We start from the raw sequence: 20,192 nt of genomic DNA on the forward strand, positions 1-20,192 counted from the left end.
CGGTCTATGCCTTTTGTATGCCTGCTGTAGCCGTCTAATTGCATTTGCATTAATCCTTTTATTTCTTGGACGTCGAAACTATATTTTGATAGGCAGCGTTTGAACACGAACGTGGAAAACATTGTTACAAGAAAGTAATTTAATTTTATTCTGATTTTAAATGCTAGACAATATATGATATAACATAATAGTAATGAATTATTAGTAATGAATTAGAAATGAATCATTCATTATTAGAATGAATAGTAATAATAGTAATGAATTATTTCTAAATTAATAATACTATTTACAAGTATACATATAACCTTACCTTTTATTTTATACTAAATAATGTTATATATTATTTATTAATAATAATATTGCATAGACGAGTTTGCCCTTTGTGTTATTATAAACGATAAGAATTATTTATTTCATTATAAAATATTATATACACATTTTTTACTATAAAACAAAGGAAGTAAAGTTTCATATATATTTTATAATGAACAATATATTTTTTTTTTATCTTTGTTTATTGATTCCAGGTTTTTTACATATTTTTTTTACATGATTTTTTTTCCAGAATAAACGCTGAATTCTAATTGTAGGGTGGTACAGGCAAAAGTACCGATACGCGACGGTACGACGTAGCCTTGCTTTATTACATTTTTTTTTTTTTTTTTTAAGATTATTGTTGTGTCTTAAATTTAAGCCGCTGTTGCGCTGTACTTATGTACGATATTTTAATTTATGTCCTGAAAGCCTGGACGCAAAAACAGGACAATTAATGAACAATATATATATAATAGTGTGAGATCAGAATGTTTAGCCTCAAATAGGAATTGGAACTACAATCAGTAACAGACGACGGTGGCTGTGTGGTTACTGTAGCTGACTGCAAACATTTAGGATAGCCGTTCAAATCCAATCGCTCCTGAATTTTGGCTAGTTATTAGAAATGGCAAAAGATACAATTGCGAGGATTTTTGTACTATACGAAGCTAGTCCTTGGCATGGGTGTATATACATATGGGAAGAGAAGTTGAAGACGAAGGGGGAATACCTCCTGAGATATAAGAAATTTAAAAATGCCTACTATGGAAGCAACATAGGAAAGGCCCAAAAGAAAAAAAAAACTCTTCCTCGTATTATTCTTAGTACCTGTAACAAAAAAGATCTACCTATCTAATATATTATTTAAGGAGAAATTTACATAAATTAAGGGTTATGTTAATAACTTCATATAATAGCTTATAACTTCATATGATAGTACCTGAACACGAAGGGCACCTGCCCGAAGTGGATTAATGTGTAATAATCGCGTGGCATTTACGAAGGAGCATAGTCAAAATAAGTTTAGCAATAATAAATAAACTGCAGATATTGCCTTAGTTTAGTAGTTCAGTTACAGATTCCAGGTTAAATGCCCTGGGGCCCCCCGTAGTCCATAATTTTTGATAATTCCTACAATAATATTTTATAATTAGATTTACGGATTTCTTATACAAATTCATTTGCGAGAATATATTTAAAAAAATAAAACACCGGTAAAAGACAAACGGGTAGACAATTGCATTACTTATTAAGTATTATAGAAAAATATTAAAGGAAGCATATATATTTTGTCGTATTACGTGCATTCTGTGTAATTTTGCACGTTCAAATTTTTCACAAATGCGTAAAAAACCGCGGTCTATTTACATAATAAAATAAATAATTCTTGTGTGTCATAAATCAAACTTTCTTTACCATTCCCTCCAGAACTTCTTGTCCCCTCAGAATATCGCTTAACGTTGTGTCTAAAGATGTAATCGCATCTCAACAGAGGTAGAAATTTGTCAAAAGAGGAAACTAATTATCCTGCTAATGAGACGTCGAACGACGTCGTAGACCAAGAAAACGAGATCGATGCTCGAGGAGTGGAATCCGGAAAGATGGAAGAAAAACGTTGGTAAAGAGCCATTTACTCGCAACTGCGACGAATCATTCACAAAGCTCGTAAGCGACTCAAAAGTTCCTGGCTCTGGCTTTTTCCATCGATCGAGAGTTCACCTCATCGCAAACGATTCTGCGATAAAAACAAAACACGAATTACAGAATCCTGAGATATTTGAAAATTATAGATTTTTTGCTTTTGTTTCTTTCGGTCGTTTAAGAGTATGTATGATGTCTGTAATCTTTGGAGAAATGAGTTTATTAGTTATGGTTTGTGTTATCTGGAATGGGTTGATAGTTCTGGAAAGATCTTCTGTCCATTATGATAAGAAAATTTGTTATTTAGAACGAAGGCTCAGTCAAAGGATAGTATCTAATTTTACAACTTCCAATAAGCGATACTTGTTGAGTTTTATGAGCTAAATACGAATCTACGAACCTGTTTTTTTCCAGTACCCACAGTTGTGGAAAAAGTCAAGATTGAAAACAATTACAAATTTTCGATATTGAAGATGTTCTGTGTTTTTACAGGATACAAAATCCATTGATGATTTTCCATTGATGAATTTTTATTTAAGATATAAAAGAATCGTGGAAAATATGTGTCGGATAAAAGAAATACATTACTTGAATTATCCTTATCAAGACGAGCAAATCCATGAACATTACCCTTACATATCAAGATCGTACAAAATAAATCGAAATAAAAATAATAGATTGGAATATATTTTGTATTTTTCTGTATCAATATAGATATAAGACAAAATTTAAAGATTATGAAAAAGATAAGAGGAAGGAAAATTGTCGTGTCTTTGGATAGAAACGTTTGTCTAACAAGAGAGGAAAGTTAAATAGTTGTTGAGTAAACAGTACAGAACGACGAAACGCACTTCCATCGATCACATAATCATATCGCAATGTAATGGTGTATTGTTTAGCATTAATTAACTCGCAGCGAAATCGAGATTAGATGTACGATGACAAGGGAAGCCAGCTGGTTTGATAATAATAATTGAATCAATAACCACATCGAAGTTGAATCAAGGCGACCTGCTTTAGAACCGAGCATACATATATATATATTGCATTGTATATATCATATTACGCAAAGAAAAATTGCATTACGTAAAATTTTCAACGTAATTTTCTATCTATTCCTATTATTTCTACAGTTTGTTTCCATATTTAATTTTATGAACATGACGTATTTTAACCTTCGGGTGACGGAGGCTGACTGAATTCTGATACACGCAGACATTTCTAGGATTCATTACTTTTTGAGCTACATAGACGTCTATAAAGGCTAGTTTTTAAAATAATTTCAATAAATGACAGAATGATCTTAATGATTTTTTAATATGTTGTCGGAATCATGATTCCAAACAACTTTTTCCTTACACATAATCCGCGGACGGCCTTAGTTCCCGAGATATTCGTAAAAAACTGTCGTTACCACTACAGTAAATTCTGCCTATTATTGTGTATCCGTAACAACGTACGTGTTAGTATTATTTGTCGATTGCCTAGAGGCGCGGTTATTTATGTACGGACATGATTATATTATATACGGTGTATTATATGCTGTGTTTGTAAACACAGAGAGGTGAGAAAGAAATGTAGCTTCTTTTTAGGCGACACAATGTTTACCTACGACTACAAGGCATGATGACTACAAACATGATGGCGTTAGTTGAGCATCGATTGTCAATCTTTCGGTTACTACGTTGAGTTGTTGCGATCGTTCGGCAGACGTCGGTGGACATTGTGTATATTATAAACGAAAGATAAGAGTTAAGTTTGGGTTAGGTTATTGCATCTGGCCGCCTCTAGGCACGTACACTGTCACGGACGTGCAACTATAGGCAGAATTCATTATAATCATCGATATTTTATTGCGAATATTTTGGAAATTGGGACCGTCCGCGGATTCTATGTAAGGGAAATCCGTTATTCGGATGATTCTGACCACCGACAACATGTTCCAAAACCATTGAATTATTCGAATATAAAAATTCTTCCGCAAAAGATTGATATTGTAAAAATGGAATTTGATACCTGATAAAAAAAAGCATTTCATTAGAAAAGAAATTGACCAATACTTTTTCTAGCCACTGTAAAGAAGGGTCGATATTATTGCCAATTTTTAAGATTTTCAACATTGTATCGACAATATATTGAAACTAAAGCGAGATTAATACATACAAAAGTCCATTTATAATGACACCAAAAAGTAGGCTTTCTTACGTACGATACCGCCAAGAACTTTAAATATTGGCAGTAATACCGATCTTTTGAATGCTCTTTATACGATAGATACAATAGTGTACGAATACAAGAAAGATGAATGAATTCAAAAAAAGCAACGAAAGAACGACAAAACGCCTATCTGCCTTTCCTTCTTTTAATCTCGAACGCGTACTGGAACGTCAACTGGAACATCTCGTAAGCCAACTTTTCTCTTTCTCTCTTTACGCCTCTCTCTTCGGACAAATTGGAAACGTAGCAATCGAAAGTGAACCTTGACACCTTTTACAACCCCACCTATCCTCTCTCTGTCCCTGTCTCCTCCCTCCACGTTGCCTAGGTAGCTTGTGCTAGTCGTTTTTCGAGAGGCGACACACTCGACACCGGGATACATGTGTTGTTCTCCTCGGTCGACCGCATCAGCCAGCAGGGAAGTTTCTTAAAATAGAGTCTAGTGCCGAGCCGGAGGTTGCTGTATGCATGCGAACACATCCCGTTCCGGACGATGATACAAACACACAGTGTCGAGCCACTCGAGGTTGGTCGAAGGGTTGGAAAAGGGTTGAAAAAGAGGGAGGCGCGCGGCTGAATGTGCCCGCTCATGCACGCCAGCCACGCGAATTCCGCTGAACATCCCTCGCGTTTAATTGTGACAATCGTTCTTTTCTCTCAGGGTCGAGCTACTTTCCTCTTTGCTTGTCCTTTTCATTCTTCCTCTTTTTTTCTGTCCCTCTTTTTCGCCGTTTCCCCTTTGTTTTTTGTTGTTATTATCGTTATCAGAGATGATCGAATGAATATGGATTGGGTTTACGACGTGAACGTGATTTCTTTTGCTATTTCTGAATTCATTTATACGAACATTTCTATACGCAAATGGAAGATTTAATTATCAAGCGTGAGAGAGTTTCGGGATGGGAAGTAGTTTAACGTTGCACTACTTCAAAGGATAGGAATATTGTTTTCCGAAGAAGTCCAAGGAAAACTAACGATCGAAAGAAGGGTGTCTGATTTAAGTTTGACTGAATAATATATTTAGATCGTACGAACTTTCAATGAACTTTGACTTTTTCATATTTATATGTATTCCATCTTTAGATTTGTTACTTGAAATAACAGAAATAATTTCCCCTAGTGAAGTGTACGTACCAATTCTATTTCTTAACTATTCTCTTTTCCCTGTGCTATTTCTATTTTACTCCATCTTCCTTTATCTTCGAACTCGTTCTACACCTATCCGTATTAGCAAAGTCTTTGTAAATATATATATATTTGTTCCAAATACGTCAAATAATTTAAGTCGTTTCCTTATTCAATTATGGAATTGCTTCTTTAGAATTTTTACACTGTTGCTGTCAGATTACCGTACGAGCTAGAAATATATTTGCTCCGTTTGAGAGAAGTAATCCAAACTAGGAAGAGTAAAAATTATCGTTAGTTCTTTCTCAGAATCTATACACAGTTCATAAATGTTTCCGACGCATTTTGTAACCTCATTATGCAACTAATATTACTTTGTTCCCAGTCAGCACGTAGCAGAATATTTCTTCTTAAGATATTACTTCTGTAAATATGCCACATACTTTCGAGATTTGTTCACGTAGCTACACTCAGCGGAAAAAGCATACGAAAGCGACGCTGTGCAGGTTCAGCTAGATGTCAAGCAGTAGCAAGTGTCAAGTATTAGAATCTCTTGAAACGAAGGGACGAAAGCTATTTATCCTATTTTTAGAATTAGAACTAAAAATAGAAGACTTCAAAAGTGTCAATTTCCTTTTTTCCTAACGTGTCTTTCAACTTTCAACTTTCTTCGTCTGATACTCGTTATTAAATCTCAATTAATAAATCCTCGTTAGATCATTGATGGATCATAACGATCTGGACGAAATTATTTAATCTTACAATATTTTCTTTTAATTTGTATTTTGTGTTCCATATAACAAGTTTTAAAAAATATCAGCATGAAAATTATATTTTGTATTTTACATTGATATCTTAATTAAATAATCGCTTCAATTACACAGTCATATCAACCTATGCAGAGAAGCTTAAAATGACACAGTCCTTATCAGTCACCCGTGTTCTAACCAGCTTTCCAATTCAGTCTTTTCACTGCATCTCGGCCGTCGTCAAGGGTTAAACATCAAACACCTCCAAAAAACTCCCAATGCAAGCACTTAAAGTACCCACACTCCTTCCACCAACTACAGCTCCCACTTAATACCCACGCTTACCAGCCATAATTCACTCATAAAAAGACCACAACCCCTTTAATCGTCTCCTACTCGTGTTTCTCATCTGCTCACCCTCAGGTGATCCCTTTCAATCTCCTTTTGACACACGTCCTCTGACCCATCTATGCACCGTGATCATAAATTCTATCCTAAGTTCTTGGTAAAAATCCTAATTTATGGTGCAAGTGATATCAGGCTGATTTTCTGGTTGAAAAAAATAAGATGGAAATAGGGGGAAAATCAAGAATAACAAAATTGCATTGGAGGACATATTTTCGAGAAAATCAGGTTTGAAAACTTGTCAAGCTACCCAAGTAAATTTGCCTAATTCGCAACTAGACAAGAGTAAATAATTATTATGAAGCTATTCTACGTGTAAGATTAAGTCGAAAACGTGGAATAGAATATCTTTTAAGACCTCGTTTTTAGAGAAAATACGAGCTTGCGTAAAAATCCGCAGCCCAGTAATAAGTCTTTCTTGAAATATGAAAAATTCTTTTGTTAGTTAAACCGGCGATAAAATCGAAGTATAAAAATTCGAAGGCCGCGGCAGGTTTAAAGTAGACTCTCGTCCGCGTTTCTCTGTAGTCCAAGTTATTATACACATATATGTATAATTCTTCTTCTTTTTTATCAAGAGCAACTGAGCAAGGTGAGACATCCACTCGTTGATATTTTTCCTGGCCAACGCTTATTGTTCGTGGCCCCGTATCGACGTTCTTGTTAATTGGGGGTAGGATAATTAGCGTTCGATTAGGCAGGGTCGCTTGGCTGGCTTGAATCAAATAAGAGTGATTACAATGACTCGTGAACGGGTTGGTCGTGTAACACGAATCTCTGTTCGACCATGGAAACTAGGTCGTTGGGTTGCGTTGGACAGATTTCTCGTTTCATTGGGGACCACTGCGTTTCGTTTGTTTTCCTCGTCGATCATGATGCTATAGTGACGGGAGTTGATATAGCGAAGCATCTGTGACGAGATATTGTTTGGCAGATTGTGCATGGCAGGTGTCATGAGAGAATCATTGAACAACACGCTTGTTTCGGATTATTATATTTTGCAAGTTTATTTTGCGAAAGAAACGTATTTGCGAAATTGTAGGTGTTTAAGAAAGTTAGTGGATTTTGCAAGCTTCTACGAAGGCTTGTGTAATTATTTTATAATCAAAATTTCGTTTGATTATGTGAACGAGAATTGCCGTTGATGACAATTTTTTAGTTCGATTTCGAGTTTAAGAAACTTATAACTGCTTGAAGAAAAATGCTTAACTGCAGTGACTTGCTCAGTTTATTCTTTGTTTCTACGTTTGACCACGCATCTGCAAAGTTTCTGACCTCTACAAATTTTTTATGTTCATGTGATTACATTGTACTTATTAATGATCGTATATAATGGATTGCAAACAACTTGTTCAATAATTAAAACAACGCTCTTGTATAACTTTCTTAGAGTAGTTCGGACAATAAATGACATAGTCTCTGTACCTATCTGTCAACTACAGGTATCTTTTTGTTACACTTTAAAGCCAATTATTAACGAATAACGCAGTATCATTTTAAACGAAATATAGAAAAACGCTTATCTTTCTTTAAAAGCAATTTAATTAAATAAATGGTGTTGTGTCCGAATGTTAATGCGAGTAACTGTATGTCGAGAGGTGGATCGCGATGGAAACGCGGCTTTTCCGCGGAATGCTCGCGGCGACGGAACGATCATCTGCGCGGCGCGCGGTTCAATAAATGCGCGAGGCCATATTCATCTCGCGACGCGCGGAGCCAATAGAATTAATTTGCGAATTTATCCGCGACGCGAGGTTTCCTCGCATTCAATGAAAGTGAAATTAAGTCCGGTTCATCGGGCGGCTAGCGAGTCTTGTTAAATGGCGCGCGCGGCATTGTGCAACAGCGCGCTCGCGCCGAGATGTCATCTTCTTTTTTTCCGGCAAACAATGCAGGTTAAATTCGATTGTCACGGAACTGCTGCTCGAAAAGCAAAGAGGATTTATGTGACAGAGGTATAATGCAGTGTAGGTGGTATTTCTCAGAGTTCCTATTTTATCATTGTACATAGAAATTGTTGCGTCGTGAACCCTCACACGAGTAGCTCGGTATACGCGACTTTTAAAATAACAAGAAGGAAACAGTTGACTGATATGATTATCAGCGATGAACTGAAATACAGCTCACAAACAGCTTCGAATATTGGCCAACTAGATTCGAATTTGTCAAAAGCATGTGGGAAAAGGAAGCTGTACCCTTCCGTCTAAATTTTATTTTAAAATCACTCGCTCATATTTTTTCGGTATAAACGACATTCTTATATTGTATAGGATTATATTGTCGAAGACTTTTGACGATGACTGTAAATCGTCTTCCTCGGTCAGTAGGCTAAAAAATTCTTAAAACGAGATGCGAACTGTTTCCTCTCTCTCTCTCTCTCTCTCTCTCTCTCTCTCTCTCTCTTTCTGCCAAAGAAGGTTTGAAGCAATATCAGTCACGGTTTCCTTCTTCCTCGTCCACGCCGTAAAAATCCCCGATAAATTAGCTCGACATGCTCGAAATGGATCTTGCGCAAGTCATATACATACGATAGAATATACACTCAGTCACAGCAGTTTAGATAAACCCATTGAATTTTGTATACGTAATATACCAAAAAGCTAAAAATACACTTCGTCAGAAAATTATTTATATCTGCATATCGAGACAATTATCATTGATGTATTAAAAAAAGGGGGTAAAAAAAAGTTAGAACGTTTAACTTGCAAAAGTCTTGCAATACAATTACGTTAGAAATGACAAAACTTGTAATTTTTTCAACGCCTATTCATACAATATGAAGTTACTATTTTTATGATTTCATGTAGATATAACAAATGTATGTAATTTTTGTAACATTGCGTTTTATATTTTCCTTACTCCGTTTTCCTTGACAAAGACGAAACTAAATAATTTGTGATAAATTTTGACAATATGACTCTTTTATGGTTATCTGTGTATTAATATATACACAACGTGTATTTATATTTTACTATAAAATTATACAACACATAATCCTTCGACACAAACAGGGACAGATATAAATTTTGCCCAAATTCGACATAATCCTGCCAGATACTAATATAGTATCAAGCTTATTTTTATGATTTCATATAGCAACTGTATGTAATTTTTGTAACACTGTATTTTATACTTTTTTCTTCTTTTTTCTCTTAATAATGGTAAAGGCGAATTAATTACTTTGCATTTTAATAATGTGTGTTTTAACGTGTCAAAGAAAATTCGTCCAGCTGTTTTTACAATAATATTTTATATTCAAGGGATGCATATAGTCTTTTATGACTGACTGTAGATGAGAAATGCACAAGATTTCAAGTAATAATTTCGTGGCGTCCCCTCCTATGCATTCGCCATAACTGCCATAAGACGTTGATGGTTGCATTTGCAAGAGGTGAACGCGTATGGCAATTTGTATTCTCGAGAGCTCGAGAGGCTGAGTCCCTTGATTTAGTGCTAATAAATATTCATTGGCGTACTTGAAACTGACCTCAGAGAATTGAACGGCATTATCGTGTGTACTCTTCGAAGATTAACCACGATTATTCGCTGCCCGCTGTGTACAGACTGCTTTATTAAACCGCTTAAACAATATTCTCGGGTAAATGGACAATTTGTTATACGCCACGATGGTAATAGTAATAACAATAATAACGTTACTCCGGAAAAGGGATTCTACGATCGTGTAAATTGTCGCTTAATGGAATTTGTTAGTTACGCGTTGTTATAGCAAATTGACGATCGCTGTATGCTGAATGAGAGTTGTATTTGTGATTTAGTATAATAGCAAGTTCGTTTACGAATGAACAGTTGATCAATATGGATAAATAACATTTGACACACTATAGCCTTAAATTATGCAATTTTTATTAGTATTATAAAATATGCAATTTTTAAAGTATTTCAATTAGTATTTCAATAGTTATGAATTATAAAATAGTCAATTTCAAAATATTAGACGTTTAATTAAGATACTAAGATTTAATTAGGAAATTAGTATATTAAGATATCTGTAAGGTAAAATATTTAATATTAAAATATTCGTACTGTATTTATGTATATTTATTGTATACATATATCCTTTAATCGCGAATATTAACTTGAAAGACGTACATCTATCTGTAAAAATTTTTTTTTTAATTCTTCTGATATTGAGACAACATTATATGATGTTCTTAAATTAACATCTAGCTTTACCAGGCTAATTTAACCTAACCTCAACTTAACATTATGTAAATTCTTATATTATCTGATTAATCAGTTTCTCAATTTTTGTTAATATAAGAATTTACATAAAGTTAGATGAACAAAAGAAATAATAATGAATTTTAAATAAAATTTTGAAAATAGTTATTTGATCGGACCTGGTAAGATTAGTGTTAAATAAATTTTCCTACGAAATATTTTCCGATCCTCTATTAATAAACTAATGGACAATTTATTGAAATTGAGGTTGAAGATTAAAATATGTGCATAGAAATTGGAGATTCGATTATAATAATTTCAACGGTCGAAGTATATATTTAAATGCAATCAAACTTGATACTCATTTTTCTATTCCAATTGAAAAGTATTATTAGCTCGTCATCGATTAATTAATTACTTACGCGAAATATGAAACATAGAAATTCTAATTGTTCAATCGTTTACAACAGAAACAGAAATTTAGATGACGCCTGTTCGTAGACGTTACGTAAGAAAGGATGCAAAAATTGGAAACAGAAGATATATAAAAAGAGAGTCGCTCATGCCAGATACTTATCTGAATTGCGATCAGACCACAGAATAACCGCGGAAGAAATCGTTTCTTGCGAAACGAGCTGTCGATAGCAGCGACCTAAGGTCATTATGCCCGCGTTCCTTGTCGTTTGATCTTCCGCCTCTGATCTGCTTTCATCTGATGGATACTTTTCGTAGTCTCTGACGATTACCTTAGGAGAGCCATGTCCATGACGCTTGAAACGGCTCTAAAAAGTCGTAAAAGTTCATTGGGAGAACGTTTTGATCTATAAGAACAGAGTAATTTAATTGTCTCTTCTCTTTAAACTTATCTTCCTTGAGAATTGCCAAGTGATATTAATATACAAATGCAAAGACCATTATTTTTACATACTATCGATAGTTCTCCAAAATATTCCAATTCCTCTAAATCTAAATCACTTACATTCAAAGGTACAAAGAACAACAACCACTTTCCTTTCACTGAATCATAAAAACTACTAAATACTTGTCTATCGAATATTAATATCACGATCTAGATACGCATAAATAGCAAACAAGTTTATCTATTAATCGTGTCAACGACCATAAGCATGCAATTGAGAAAAGATCGTCGATCGGCTGAATAGAGGTATAGAAAGGGAGACAAGAATCAGTGGGGAATCTGTGGAGGGCGATAATACGCAGCGATAACCGAGCGTCCAGAATGGCAAGGACGATTTCGAGAGATGGAAAGATTAAAAAGTGGAACGATGGTCGAGGACGGTTTTGCAGACGAACCGCTACGCTGTATGTAGATGGTTCCCAAGGGTATACCACTTCCTTAACGCGAGATACGTGTGTACCGATCACAATTGGAATGCTTGCGTTGCTCCTTCATCGACGAATTTGTTGATCGTTTGGAAAGAGAAAGCGTGCTGAGATTTCAGAGAGTCACTGCGAGTCGTGTATTAGGATATAATTTTGCGATCTTGTTCATTATGAAAATAATTTCTTTGAAGATTAATGGAATTAATAATAAGAAGCTGTGTTGTGTGTTTGATTTGGGATCTCAAGATTATGGTAATTAGCTTTGTTAGGGTAATTCTTAGAGATTGTTGTCTGATTTTTAGCGCGAAGAACGTATAAGAGTGTCAGAAATCAAACCGACCAAATTTTTTATGAGATTCTCAGTCTCGTTACGGGAGCTTTGTTACACAATCGAATCCCGATAAATTGAATTTGTTGCTAAAATTAAATATAAAGACATATTTGCTAATATGGACGCGATTGCTCGATAGCGTAGTAAATTTTAAATATGTCTTGTTATAAAGAGTGAGAAAAGCATGATTTATTATGTATTCATTTGTTTTATTCTTTCTTTTCTTGCTTTTAGTATCTTTTTATGCTAGTGACTCTTATTGTAACTTTGATAATAGTGAAGTTGTGAGGACAAGAAAATGAGATTTTTTGTATCTCGTTGATGGTTTTCTTTGCAAAATAAAAGAGCCACCATAAAAGGTAACAAGCTTTTTTATAGAGAAGATGTATGGTGTGCGAATATTTGAATTTATAAATATTCTTTCAATGCAAGAAACTTAATTCGTATATTAAATTCTCAATATTTTTCTATTATACTAATTTATTATATTAGAGACTCGTAAATTATGCATTTTCTTTAAAAAGATAAAAATATTGCAAATTTTCATTACAAACTTCTAAGTTTTACTTAATAACTAACATAAGCCACACTCACAATTTTATTATTAAAGTGTAGCCCATACGAAATAATTGAACCTTTTTATAAGTAAAAAAGAACGCAAATTGTAAAAAGAATTTTCCCAATATTTGAAATATTTTAAACACTTCCTGGTGATAAACGTGCGCCACCTGTTTTCACCTTTCTAACTACCTGCCCTTAGGGTACTTCGTATGCCTGCCAAGGAAAACCTTCAATACACTCTCCGAACCAATCCCAAATTATGAAAGCAGGCATGTAAATATTGAAACCACACCTGTATACAACCCTGGGGTTCCATACCAAAACAATAACTGAAGGACTCTCAGTCTTGTTTTTCTTCTCGTGCAATACAGTTCGTCGTGTCTTATACGCTTTATTTTCGTTTACGTGCAGTGTAGTTTCCATAAATTTTACGCTATTCACTCATACCATAAGCATTTTCAATTTATTTAATACAAGGTTTGTATTGTCTATTTTGAATTTTTCAATACATTTCTTCTAACTAAATATTTCTTCTGATTCGTAAAATAATTTCTTCTATTGCATTACACTTTAATACTTTTCGTACTTCATTCGATTTTTTAATATTTCTTCAAACCAAATATTCTTCCTGATTTATAAAACTACTTTCTCTAGTCTATTGCATCGTACTTTTATATTGTTGCTTTTCTTGTACATTTGTATACATTTGTACCTTTACCTTGGCATATCTTCATATTTTTATATGTTTGTAATTTTAATCATTCATCAAAATTCTAAATATAAAAACCTACTTTGTAATAGCTTTACTTCTGATATCTATATTTTTCAATTTTCTTATTTATATATTATTAGTTTCTAATGTCAATTCCGATCACATCCATAGATATACGTGTATATTCGCCGCGCGTTAAGCTTGGCAGAGATACGAAATAAAAAAAAATAGAACGAGATTTTTCTCTTTGAAGATTCATTTTCAAGAAAATAAGGTCCGAGCGTGTTTACTTCAGAACTGGCCTGGTACACACGTACGATCAATTTCCGAATTTATTTTTCTCAGACACAAAACGCTTTATGAGAAAATTCCATTCTTCGTTTTCGACCTATTTTCGCACGTAGAATAATCGAAAATTAGAATCCAAGCACGTTTTTGATAATTTTCTAAATTCAATCGTTTCAGAAACAAAGCGTCATATGAATATATTCTATACTTCCTTCTACTTCTCTTTCTAGTTTCTCATAAACCAATTGTTGTGCGTGTTCCCATAAATACGTAAGAACAATTTTACCAGTAAATCTCCGAACGTTTATAACTTTTTAATAAAGCATTTTCGAGCGTCAGTCTAAGTATACGTATACATTTTTTCATCTACTTGCTGCCGTTAAAATATAGTATAGTAAAAATAAAAAGTTGAGAGTATCAAAACAATGTTGAACGAGGAATTAAACGTTATTTTTCAGGGAGGGCGAGAGTGGCGGCGGTGGCGGCCGTTCTGTGACCAGCGCTGGTGGGGGTGGAGGAGGAGGTGGAGGTCGACGGGCACCGAGTCTACGGCTGGTGAACGGAAGAGCGACTACGGGGGTTAGTTTGCACACCAGCAGCACAGAATCCGTTCGTTCACCCCATCACCACCTCGGCCAGCAGCAGGGCGGCAACAATAACAATAACAACAACAACCATAATAATAATAACAACAACAACAATAACTGCCACGCCGGTAATAACCCCGCCGCGAACAATCATCCACGGCTTAACAAAGATGACAGCATCAAGATCAGCATCGAGAACACGAACACTTGCACGGACAGCCTCGTCACTGCTCTAGACGACGAGACATTGCTCATCACCGATTTCGTAGCCGACCAAGGTAAGTCATTTTTACTTTTTATTATCGATATTCTTTTTAACGAATCATCGTCTCATTGTCTTTCCGATTTCGTACGACTTTTATATTACTTCGTGAAGAACTGTATTATATCCAATATTTTGTTATGGCTTTCATTAGATACGTTATTTAGTTATCATGGTGCATCGTGCAAGTATAATCTTGAATCGGTAGAATAAATCGAAGGCTTTTTTCTACTTTGACGATTTTAACGAAGAATCAAATAAATTCATATGTTATTTTTCCCCACTGTATATTAAAAATTTTTCGTGCAACGTTCTCAAGCTCCTTCTCGTGTTTGTTTATCGAAGATTTGGAACCGCGTGGTGGTTTATTTCAGTTGTATAAATATTAGGCATAGAAAATGTATACGCTGTGCAAATGTTATTTAATCTTTTCATAAACGGAGAATGCCTGGATTTTTCGATAATATTTTAAATTCTGAGATTGCAGATATTTAAGAAATTGTAAATATATGAGCAAGTCGATATATTTGGTTGAGCGATTATAATCTAAACAGGATTTAAAGCGAAATAAAATTCAATTCCTTGGTGCTGCTGAATTAATCTTGGTCACTTTAATTATCACATAGTTTGGATTATAACTCATTTTTATCTTATATTTATCTTTGTCCTTTTTTCTTGTATTTTCTTTTTTTCCTAGCGTCCTATTTTCGAGTTTAATACTGAGATATCAACTACACGAGAAATCAGTTCTTGTTACATTAAATGAACAGTTTAGAAATACTCTGATATTATTTCGCATATCGTATTTTCCATTCAGTTTTAATTAAAATCTTCCCACAATTGGAAAACCTATCGTTGATGTTATCCTGAACTCAGAATATGAACACTTTTATAATTTCAAACACACACACGAGTTTATATTTAATTTTTGAGTAATAACTTTGACTGTGGAAGAAAGCTAATGAAATTTACAATGCCGATATTTTAATAAATATAGAAAAATCGTATTTTATTTTATTCTTCAGACTTAGATTACATTGAAGTATGAAGTATCTATTTAAAAAAAATCGTTCACTGAATTTTCTACGATGATGAGTCAATAATTATTATAGTTGCAATGGCTGTATTTCTTAGAAATTAGATTTGAAAGTTTGATAAAAGTTATAGTGTGTCAAGATTAGGAACGCTCGTCGTTTTGTCCAGTTGCGTTCAGTTACAGTTGAATCTTACCCCACCGGAAATTTAATTGCGCAGCTCGCGACGTATATATATGTATACTCTTCGTATTCCATACGAGATTTCCGACACGTTTTGTGGAAAATTTAGAAGCGTTTGCTACAATCTGAACAGTTCTTTTATTATAGCAATAATTACCCGAAAGAGCGAATCTTCAACTATATATTATTGTCTATAGTTTCCTGCCATTCGTATTTAACTTTATTATACGAAATAATTCAATATTCATACCGTTTGTGAATAATTACAAATAACCATCCTAAATATTTCTCAAGAAATCGATAATCAATTCTCTGCTTAATTTCTCTTCTTAACGAAAATCAAGATTTCAAAATTGAGGATGCTGAAATTAAAAGAGAACAATCTTTAAAAGCCCAATTTACCTTGAGAAAAAAAAGATTAAGACGAAACAAGAATTAAGGATGATTGCACTTATACAAAGAGCACCCACGCTCTTCCACAGACATATCAGGCTCATCTAATGCAACATAGAATTAAACACATCTATCTTCACATACAAATCCATCTACATCTTTGTGGTCGTGTCATCGAAACAGTTTAACCTTCTTTTTGCCACACCTATGAAACAGTGTTCCGTTATACTTCCAAGGTGATGACAGCGAATAAGTCAAAGGAATTAATCGAGAGGATGTTCCAATTATAGTTGTTCCAATTAAGCGTTAAAAGATGAGGTAACATTTTGAAATAAAGTGGAAAGTAACAAATAGAATTCAATTTCCATAATTCTTCATTGAACCGTAATTTTTCAAGCATGACAGCCATAAGTGATGGTTTTAAGTTCAATTCCACTATTGATCCTTTTTTAAATTCATAATCACGGTTAACCCTTGATATATCCGCTACCGTTACATCTAGCGCATATGTTGCGTCGCCTCGATTATTTGTGACACCAACATTGGATTTTAGTTTTCACGCTTGTGTCTCGATAAAATAATTTAGGCAAGCAAATAAAGCAGCAAACTGCGTATTGGAACATCGTTACATAAAATAAAGACATTTCTGATCAAACAAAAGAATGCAGCTCCAGAGGTGGTTAGTTGTATATTTCAGTAGCAGCCAGTGTTTAATAATTTTATAACTATATATGCAGTACAGTAATTAAGAATGAATATACGTGTGTTATTAATACGACCAGATATCTGCTTTTGTTATAAAAACAATGATGATCAAGAATGTGGAATATTAATGATACCATGAAACACGACGATATTTATTTGAAACATTTCATGAACCGATCGTGTTCCGACCCAGTTAAGCCAATATTGTTTTATTCTATTTCATTCTATTTGAAAAGAAATTTAGTATAATATAACACATACATGTATATATCTTATATATGTATAAATTTCATTGAACAAATGATATAGCAAATAAAATAATATTCAATTAAAAGAGAGTTTAATCTATAAAAAGAATTTTTTTAATTGTGCAATCACTTATATCGCATATATGTAGCTTATAACACACCTTCATATTTAAAAAAAGAAAAAGAAATACATGTAATTCTGAAATACTAAGTTTTGTATCTTCAAACTGTCAACTAGAAATTATTCAAACTAGAAAAGAATATTTTATTTGCATATAACATTTTTTAGTTGCGTAATCCCTAAATATTTAAGAAATGTTAAAAATTTGCGTGCAAAATTTCCTTTTTACCTAATCTTTTTATATTTCTCATATTAAATTATCGCGATATTGATCTGAAACGAAGAAATGATAATTAAGAATGCTAAACCGACATGGGTATGCGAATGATAATTAATCAAGGAGAAAGCTCGTAGAATATTTCTGTCGAGGAAACCTCAAATGAGAAATGCGAATTCGAAGTTATTGGCACACGTGTCCGCGTGAGGAAATATGGAGCACCGTAAGAATGCTCGTTCAATAAGCCGTTTATTCGTCGACAAATGCCCGTAACGAGCCCATTATCGGTTGTTGCAATACAGAAAAGCAATCGAGCTAGCCGCACATTTAGTTGGCATGTTTACGAGCACCTGACAACCGACTGCCAACGAGAAGAAATGAAATTTCACTTTCGACAAAATTCATTTCCACCCTTAACTTACGCTTTAACTTCTTCCATTAATTCCTCTGATTATTTAATCCCTTCAGATCTTCTAATTCATCTCTTAACCCAACCTCTATCTACAGAGATCAATTGTTTAAAATTGGAGAAAAATATTATATATTTTGTTTGAGAAAAATTCTAAATTAAAAAAATTTTAAAATATAACGTGTATGTATTTTGGCGAAAATAGAAAATATAATAAATATAAATAGCAAGCGCTTTATATGAAAAATAAAGAAAATTGTTTCGTGGAATGTTTTACGGTAAATCAAAAAATACGACAAAAGAGACAACGTTTGAAATTTAAAATAGAATTGAAATGAAATTGAAAAGTGGGACGTAAAGAATTAGAGCAAATACAGAAGATTTTGTTTTGGAATATTCTATGTACAATAGAAAAATAAAATTGAAACAAATCGAAATTTTCGACAGTGTGAGGAATTAGAAAAGTTAACAGATATTTATAATTACATACGTAACGATATAGACCAACAGTATGCCAATCGATTAATAAAACTCCAAGCGCGTATAAACGAGCTGTTGAATAAAAATACCAAATCGCACGAATCCTGTTTACTACAGTGGAATATTTGTTTCATAAGAAGCGATTAACGTCACTGGTTTTCGCCGTGGCGTCGATTCATTAGTGAATGTTATTTCAAGCTTCAATGGAATCGCCATTAAATTACGTTGAAGTATGAATCAATATATTCAAAATAGTTTCTGTTATTTTCGAACTTGTATTTACAAGACATTACGGAAATTGTATTTTAGGCAAATTTAATTAATAAAACCGAAATGTATATAAATAGATACGACGTGTCTATTTATAGAGGAAAATGTTTAATTAATAGAAAGAAAATGGAAGGAATTATCGGAGAGGAGATTAAAAACATTTCTCATTTGCTAAAATTTACAATAACCTTCATAAACGAGAAAGGAATGCCATTGCATGGGACGAGAGTATATTAATTTCTCTTTGTTGAAATCAATTCGGTAAAATTATATGTACGCGTATAAAGGCTGATATGAAGATAATTGATGAAGTTATAGTACAAGTCTGTAGAACAATTTTCCTTTGATCAATAAAATGTTTGGTTAAAATGGTAGAACGCTAATTAAGATGGTGTAGGAAGAATTGTAAATACATATAAAATTTCAGTTTGCCAATGTTGGAAATTTGAATATCGAATGTATAAACTTTCAAATGTTCATGTTACCGATGTTTTACACTTCTCAATTTTCGATGCTTCAAATCTTCGAATTTTATGGCTTTTGAACTTCCAAAATTTTTAACTGACGAAGTTTCGAACTTTCAAATTTTCCATCATTCGAACTTTCCAATTTTTTCGTTTTTGAACTTCCTTTTCTATTGTCAAAACTTTACAATCTTTAGAGAAGATTTTGAGAGATATTCCCAAGAAAAATGAAATCTTAAAAAGAATACTTGAATATTCAATCTCTACATCTTTAATTATTAGTTTAATAATTTTCAATCTTTAGATCTTGCAATTATCAGGGATCAGGCTATAAGTAAACTACAGAACATTGATGCAATTAATATCAACCAGGCCATTTTTTTAAGCAATTTTTTATTACCTTTTTTGCAACTTAAGAGGAGATATTCAACACGAAGATATTCTTTCGAAATCAATACCAAAAATAACGGTATAAAAACGTATCTCGTTGATCAATCCCAATCGATACGAGAAAATTAAACTAGTTAACGATAATTATAATATTCTCCTCAAATATAAGCCGAAACAAAAAAATTACAGTAATTAGCGAAAATTGTAATGTTCTCGTCTGTTAATGCAAACACAATATTAATTTAAAACCTGCTGTTTATTCAACGTGATCGACGTTTCAATATTTTCTGAAAGCACCAACTCCCATAATTAACGAATGTGAATTATTCACCGATATCATCTCGTTATCACACACGTATACATATGAATAATCGTACACACATAATTAAAGATTATTGAAGCTGAAGTTAATTAAATGTTACGTAGCAAAAATTGCGCGTTGGAGCGTAGTAAGAAGTGGTTTTCTCTCTCTCTCTCTCTCTCTTTTCCTTCCTCTCTCTCTTTTTCTCTCTCTTCGTCGATTCCCTCTCGGATGAGATAATTTGCTCGCTCCTCGTCT

The 20,192-nt window shown here is 33.5% G+C and overlaps 1 protein-coding gene and 1 long non-coding RNA gene across 13 annotated transcripts in view; one reads left to right on the top strand and one right to left on the bottom strand.

The window, feature by feature from the left end:
- The window catches only part of LOC100645915 (potassium/sodium hyperpolarization-activated cyclic nucleotide-gated channel 2), a 212,374-nt gene that overhangs the window by 102,321 nt on the left and 89,861 nt on the right, over positions 1-20,192 (top strand). For 11 of the 12 annotated variants that reach the window (XM_048408274.1, XM_048408264.1, XM_048408271.1 and 8 more), the window contains one exon: positions 14,329-14,735. In XM_048408274.1, coding sequence (XP_048264231.1) covers positions 14,329-14,735 — 407 coding nt within the window. Of the gene's footprint in view, positions 1-13,259; positions 13,348-14,328; positions 14,736-20,192 lie in introns of those variants that run through there. The other variant, XM_020864241.2, reaches the window with a different exon arrangement.
- LOC125385583 lies at positions 1,009-1,876 on the bottom strand. The gene is made up of 3 exons (XR_007225016.1): positions 1,732-1,876; positions 1,256-1,446; positions 1,009-1,143 (listed from the first exon to the last, which is right to left on the bottom strand). It is a non-coding gene; the product is annotated as an uncharacterized LOC125385583 (long non-coding RNA).

Source organism: Bombus terrestris, chromosome 8 (genome assembly GCF_910591885.1).
Source record: "Bombus terrestris chromosome 8, iyBomTerr1.2, whole genome shotgun sequence".
Taxonomy (NCBI): domain Eukaryota; kingdom Metazoa; phylum Arthropoda; class Insecta; order Hymenoptera; family Apidae; genus Bombus; species Bombus terrestris.